The following is a 7,500-nucleotide window of genomic DNA, read 5'->3' as shown; positions in this document are numbered from 1 at the left end:
AATTTTTTAATACTAGGTATTAAAGCATAAGTACTTATAAATGATAATATATCTTTTTTTATTATATTTTTTTCTATAAGTTTCATATCATCTTCACTAAAGTTACTAATATAAATACGAATCGTATTTAAGGATTTACATTTCGATATTAAATTGTTTACAAATTTTATTAATTCCTTAACACTACTAAAATAATTATATCTCAAAGATAATAAGGTCAAATAATTATTCTCATTTAATTGATCAATATTTTTGTTCACGCTTATTAAAAAAGGGTTTTCCAAATTACAGTTGTCCAACCTAAAAATAAAATAATGAAAATATAAATATAATGCATATTATATATTACATATTGCATGGTATTTATAGGGTATCCACAATGTATATATGTATATATATATATATATATATATTTTTTTTCTTACATTATAATTTTACACATAGTGTTATTTATGAGATAAAAAAGAAGCTCATGGATTAAAGGATTTTTACCAATACTCATATTACTTAAATCTATTTTGCTAAAAAGAAAAAATAGATGTATTATATTGATACCATTAACATATTATAATAAAAAAAAAAAAAAAAAAAAAAAAAAAATACATATGTTCTAATTATAATTTATTTTCATTTAAAATATGTAATATAAATTATATAAAAAAGAAATTACATACAATATGTACGACAAAATATATTACATATATAACATTTGGTGTATTACTATATGTCGTTTATACTTACAAGTATATTATAAAATTTGAAAGGAAATTTAAAAAGTCCTGTAAGTTCATATTTGAGTTGAACAAATTATTGCATAGAGATAATTTATATACTTTTATACCATAAGGATATTCTTTTAAAGAATTAAAATATGATAAATCATCATTACACATATAACAATAATTCAGATTGATATTTTTTACAATCTTATCTTTACACAATTTAAAGACACATTGTATATCTTCTCTACTTATGTTATAATCGTACAATCGTATTTCCTTCAGAAAAAAAAATATATATATATATATATATATGGGCAGAATTTTATTTTATTATTCTTGTTTTTCTTTTTTTTTAAATATTATTAACTTACATTTTCACCTCTAAATATAAAATAATTTAGGACATTTCTATTTATTTCTCTATTATTGTTTATTTGCTCATAACAATACGTCCGTCCAAGGAAACTAAGAAAAAAATATATATATATATATATATATATATATATATACAGACAATTTATTAATAGAACAATATATATCTTTGTAAAATTAGTACATTCAAAAAGAAATAGTGACGTCATTAACAAAGTAAATGTAGAATAATTAATATTATTCCTTTTCATTCCATGTATTTTTTCTATATCCATACATATATATATATATATATATATATATATATATATATATATATATATGTTGTATATTATAACGTACCTGTCATTTACCAATATATTAAATAATTTTGCTATATTCAACTTGAACACCTTCATACGTATTGTTACCTCCTTATTATTAAGGGACGCACCTATTATTATTAATGGGGATTCCTCTTTTTTTAAAAGGGAAATTTTCTTAATATTATATAATCTTTCTTCTGGACTATAAACATACATATAACAACTATATAGCTCAAAATATAAATACACAATTTTATCCTACAAAAAAAAAAGAAAAAAAAAAAAAAAAAAAAAAAAAAAAGAGAATTATTTGTAATATAAAATAAATTTACAACAAATATTTATACATTTAATATATTGTAAATTCATATTATCCTCTGTATAATATAATTGAATTGAAACAAAAAAAAAAAATGTATTATATATATATATTTATATATTTTATGTTGTAAGAATAAATATTTACATCTTCGAAAGTTTCAGCAAAGCCTCTCAAATTACAATAAAAATAATCCTTTATTTCTTTAATATTATTTAAATTAAAAACATTTGGTACATGTTTACAATATTTTTTTACTTCTATTATTGATAAGTTTCTTTTAAATTCAAAGGATATGTCAAATATATCCGTTTGTATAAGGTTTCCATAAATATAGATCTTTTTAAATAATTTATTCAATTTAGATAAAATTTTAATTAATGATACAACATCATAGTATATTAATTTATTAAATTCAACATTTAAATAATGAATATTACTAGATTTATATTTGTTTTCATTTTCTTTTATATTATTTATAATATTTGTTATGTTGTCATGAGTTAATCCACAGTTCATTAAACTCAGAAAAGAAATTTCTGTTTTTTGTATTATATTAGAAATAATATATTCACCACAGGCATTTGATAAATCTATAAAATCTAAATAAAGTTCTGTTAGTTTCATATTTTTTAAATGTATTATAACTCCATCAATATCTTTTTTAACTATATCATATGATAATTTAGAAAATAAAGGATTTTTTGATAAATATAATTTATTACAATGTGTAATTTTAGCAAAATCCATATATTCATTTAAATTCTGGATACTCATAAATCTATTTGAAAAATCTATAATACCTACACTAGATGTATTTTGTATATATAATGATATGATACCATCTCCTATTTTATCATAAGGTACATTTTGTAAATCTAATATTTTTTCATATAAAAAAAAATTAATTGCATTGTCAAGAATCATCAATGATTTAGATTCAAAATATTTTATATATTTTACCATTAATATTCTTTTAATTATTTTATTACATATTAATTCTAGGTCTTTTCCTTGTTTTAATATGGAACAAGAAAATGAAATCTTATTCTTATTAACTGTCTTTAATATTAATTCACATAACTGATTTTTTTTTTTTATTTTTTCAACCATAGTATTCTCATTTATATTAAATACGTATAATAAAGCATTCTCATCTATCATACTGCTATTGTGATAAAATTTTATATCATATAAAAGCAATTCCATAAACAAAATTCCCTTATTTATTTTCTGAAAAATAAAATAAAATAAAGGCATATATATATATATATATATATTTATTTATTTATTTATATATATATGTTTCTTTATTGTTAAATAGACATTTGTCATATATAATTTTATTTTATTTTATTTTATTTTTATTTTATTTTTTTCTTTCTTTGTTGCTTACAGCTTTATTTTGAATAAGAAAGAAATTAACTTTGTCGTAAAGGTAAGTTATATTTATTGATGGATCCCTTACATAAAATAATTTTTCGTTCGTATTGTCGTTATAATGTATATTTCGTATATTCATATGTTCATATGAAGATATTGTTAATGAAGAATACGTATATGCTGAGCTGTTCAATTCAGAAGCATTCTTATCTGCATTATTGAATAAATCACTTTCATCCAATTGATCTGATTCAACATTTTTCTCTTCATAACTTTTATGCGTATCTAAAAAGATAAAAAAAAAAAAAAGAAAAAACAAGCCGTAAAAAAAAAGAACAAATAATTGCATAATATATATAAATATATATACATGTCATTTTATTTATTGACATCAAAACACAATATATATTATTCTATTTTTTCGAACCTCCGTGTATTTTTGCTAACAAAGAAAATCCAGCTTGTTTTGAAACTTGTATAATTTTCTTTATTTTTTCTTTTTTTTTTTCTTTGGCTTTTACATCCTTAACGACGCTTTTGAATATATGTTTTTTCTTATTTAATCTTTTACAAATATAAAATTTTAATCTTCTTAAATCTTCTTCAAAAACACGATTACTCTTTGACATGACTTTATATTTTTTCTTTAAATTTTCTAAATCTCTATTATTAAGAGTTTCGAAATTTATAGAACTGTCCGTAACATACGTATCTTCCTTTTCGCTACCTTCCTCATCCATATCATTATTTAATCCTTCTAATTTTATATTATCCATTATCTTTCTTAATGATACATTTTCCCTATTTTCTAGTGAAATTTTATGTTCATCTAAATTTACGTCATTATCCAGATCTTCGGATTGTTCTAATCTCATCTTTATTAGATCTTCTTCTTCCTTTTTCATTCTATCATTTTGTAATTTCTCTTCCTTGATTTTTTCATAAAATTTGATTTCTATAAGAAAGGAAAAATGAATGAAAATACAACACAGAAGGATGATAATATATATGGGTAAAGGTCTGTGTATCATTATATGAATGTGTTAATATATATATATATATAATACTTATGTAGGTTCATATTAATATAGAAAAAATTGGAAGATATATTTACTATATATATATATTTTATTTTTCTTACTTTTAAGATCATAAATGTTAATTTTCTTCTCTTTCTGCTTCTTTAATTTTTGTGTAATTCTTGTATAATAACCAGGAGAATATAAACTGTCTACATAATTATATCTTTCTAAGAGTTCTCTTTCCTGATTCATTTTTTGTTGATTCATTTCGATAGTAGTTTGTTTTAGAACATCATCGGTCTTAAAATATTGAAAATATTCCAAACATATATACATATATATATATATAATATATTAAATAAAAATATGTATTTTATTCCAAGGTATTTTTATTAATATATATATAAAATAAAATGTAACATTAAGTACTTATAAAATGTATATATTAATTTACAAATATTATACATTCATTTCCAAATTATGTAATAAATTTCGAATATATATATATATATATATATAACATATATTATATATATATTTTTTCTGTTATTATTTCCTTTTTTATTACCTTTTCAATACCCAAATCTTCATAATTACCATTTCCATTATTATATAAAAATATATCTGTATCAAATTGATCAGGAATAAAACGTGTAAAATCATTTGTATATAAATCATTTTTAACTTTATTCAATAATATGTTAATATTATCTCTTATTTCAAATTCTTCTCTTTTCTCTTCATTATATATTAAACTCTTTTTATCCATATCTTGGCTATTTTCAATACTTTCCGACACTGAATTTATTGAAATATTTATATCATCATCGTTAAAAAAGTTTTCATAATGTAGGTAATCCAAAATAGGTTCATGTTTTTTTTTAATTGTGGTTTTCTTCCTTATGTTCAATTCATCAACTTTCTTTCGAACTATAACGTTTTTTTCCTACAATATCGGAAATGCCACATAAAAGAGAAGAAATAATATATATATATATAGTAATGTTAATTTTATTTATTTATTTTTTTCAACATATATAGAATTTTATTCATTGTAAATTCATCATTCGTTATTTGGTTTACCTTATTTGGCATATATATAATAGAATCCTTGTTCCTATAAAATGAAATATATATGTATATAAATATATATATATATATTTATATATACGTTAGTATTTTCAATTTTATATATTCATTAATATAGGACAAATGTGTAAATGTGAAAAGAATTACCTTTCATCTTCATCCGATTCTATAACTGTCTCGAAATCTAAATAAAAAAAAGAAAAATTATACATATATATATATATATATATATATATATATATATATATATATATGTACATTTGTTTATAAACATATGACATACTTCTATTTAGGACATCTAATATTAAGTTCTCAATTTTTGTTTCATCCCTTAGAACATGTTTGTAAACATTTTTTTCATATTTATCTACTATTAATGAATTATTAAAACTTATATTTTTAAATTTTGTAGTTTTTTCATTGTCATGCTTCTCTTTTTCCTTTTCTATGAAATATAAGTATCTGCTTTTATTTGTCCATTTTTTCATATCATCTAAAGAAGTATAAAACAATACACATAAATTTTTCCTATCAATATATATATATATTTAAATATTTTTATTTTACCTTCATATTGTAACATATTATTATCATGAAAAAACTTTCCATTATGAATTCCAGTGTTAGGCATTTTCTCTTCAACATTATTTGTTATATAATATTCGTTGGTTTGATTTATATACTCATAGTTATTTCTCTTTTTTGTTTCACCTTCTTTATGTAACAAGTCATATTTTTTCATAAAAAAATCTTTTTGACGTAAACGTATATCCTCATTAGGAACTTTTATTAAATCGTTTAGAAAACTTACATTTACATATTCTTCATTATATCCTTCAAGGTTCTTTTGTCTAAGAAATAAATAAAAAAAATTAAATAATTAGTATCTTATATATATTGTTAAGCTCAGAAATATAAAAAAAATTATACATTTATTCATAATATAATTATTTTTTTAGTTCAAACCTTATGTGTTCTGGATGAAGAAAGGTCCGTTCCTCGTTTTCTTTTGTAATTAGTTTTAAATTACTATCTTTTATTCCTAAAGAGATAAAATATATATATATATATATATATATATAATCATGTAACAAATTAACATGATATATAATGCTATATATAGACATATTATTAGTTTGTAATATGTATTTACCATTATTTTCTATATTATCAATTTTTTTTATGTAATTATTTTCATTCTTATAGAAATTAATGGATTCGTTTTCCAAGTTTTTATTTCCATCTATAAAATAAATAAATATAAAATAATTGTACATTAAGGTGATATATATATATATATAATATTATTTATCCTGAAGAAATTATTATTTTTATATTTTTTTATTTTAACTTGAAAAAATTTTATGTTCATCATTCACATTGTCATCAATATATTCGGTAGTAGATAAAAAGGCACCTACGTATAAGAAAAAATTCAGGAAAAAATATATATATATATATATATATATATAAGATTTATTATTTTATAAAGAACAAATATTATTAAATTTTCATTTCATATAATCTTTATTATATAAAATTAAATATATATATATATATATATATTTATTTATTTATTTATTTTTTTTATTTTCCCAACAGTTTAAATTCTTTAATCGGTTTTTTGGTAAAATTAAAGACTCATCCATAATATATTAATTATATAAAAATTACATATCATTTATAAAAGATTCGTTCTAAAAGTGAAAAAACAAAACCATAAAATTATAATATAACCAAACAAATCAAAAAAAAAAAAAAAAAAAATATATATATATATATATAATATAATAATAATATCATAATTTATTTTTTATTTGAAGAAATTTTTAATTAATTGTATTTCATAAAAAAAAAAAAAAAAAGAAATTGAAATAATTAAGTAATAATATATATATATATAAAAAGACAATGTGTATTAAACATATTGAGCAAGTCGTATTCTTTTGTATATCTGTTTATTATAATTTATATTTATATTTTAATTTATTTATAAAAAATTATTACAATAAATGTATTGAAAATATAGTATATTAAAAAAAAAAAAACGTATCATATTAAAATGTATTATAATATGGATACAAAAATATATACTTATATAAACATATGTTTTTATTTTATTTCTTCAAAAATATGAAATATATAAATTAATTAATTTATTCTTCTCAAGCATATTGATTATAAACAAATATTTTGGTAGGTTAATTAAAATTCGTTAGATTGATTTAATTAAATAAACATATAATTATCACTTTTTTTTTTTTTTTTTTTTTTTTTTTTAATATACT

General features: G+C 18.5%; 1 protein-coding gene across 1 annotated transcript in view; it reads right to left on the bottom strand.

Annotated features, from left to right (window-relative positions):
* PRSY57_1452500 (hypothetical protein) overlaps positions 1-6,861 on the bottom strand; it is a gene marked incomplete at both ends in the record, with an annotated part of 7,090 nt that extends 229 nt beyond the window's left edge. The window contains 18 exons of the mRNA XM_012910121.2: positions 1-300; positions 426-521; positions 742-998; positions 1,094-1,187; positions 1,437-1,657; positions 1,866-2,951; positions 3,115-3,386; positions 3,529-4,056; positions 4,243-4,423; positions 4,692-5,069; positions 5,207-5,240; positions 5,360-5,396; positions 5,496-5,705; positions 5,780-6,063; positions 6,179-6,254; positions 6,366-6,455; positions 6,564-6,629; positions 6,813-6,861. The exon at positions 1-300 is cut by the window's left edge and continues 229 nt beyond it. Coding sequence (XP_012765575.2) covers positions 1-300; positions 426-521; positions 742-998; positions 1,094-1,187; positions 1,437-1,657; positions 1,866-2,951; positions 3,115-3,386; positions 3,529-4,056; positions 4,243-4,423; positions 4,692-5,069; positions 5,207-5,240; positions 5,360-5,396; positions 5,496-5,705; positions 5,780-6,063; positions 6,179-6,254; positions 6,366-6,455; positions 6,564-6,629; positions 6,813-6,861 — 4,259 coding nt within the window. The remainder of the gene's footprint in view (positions 301-425; positions 522-741; positions 999-1,093; positions 1,188-1,436; positions 1,658-1,865; positions 2,952-3,114; positions 3,387-3,528; positions 4,057-4,242; positions 4,424-4,691; positions 5,070-5,206; positions 5,241-5,359; positions 5,397-5,495; positions 5,706-5,779; positions 6,064-6,178; positions 6,255-6,365; positions 6,456-6,563; positions 6,630-6,812) is intronic.
* Between the last annotated feature and the right edge of the window lie 639 nt (positions 6,862-7,500).

Source organism: Plasmodium reichenowi, chromosome 14 (assembly GCF_001601855.1).
Source record: "Plasmodium reichenowi strain SY57 chromosome 14, whole genome shotgun sequence".
Lineage (NCBI taxonomy): Eukaryota > Apicomplexa > Aconoidasida > Haemosporida > Plasmodiidae > Plasmodium > Plasmodium reichenowi.
This window is presented reverse-complemented; position numbering and strand designations above follow the sequence as displayed.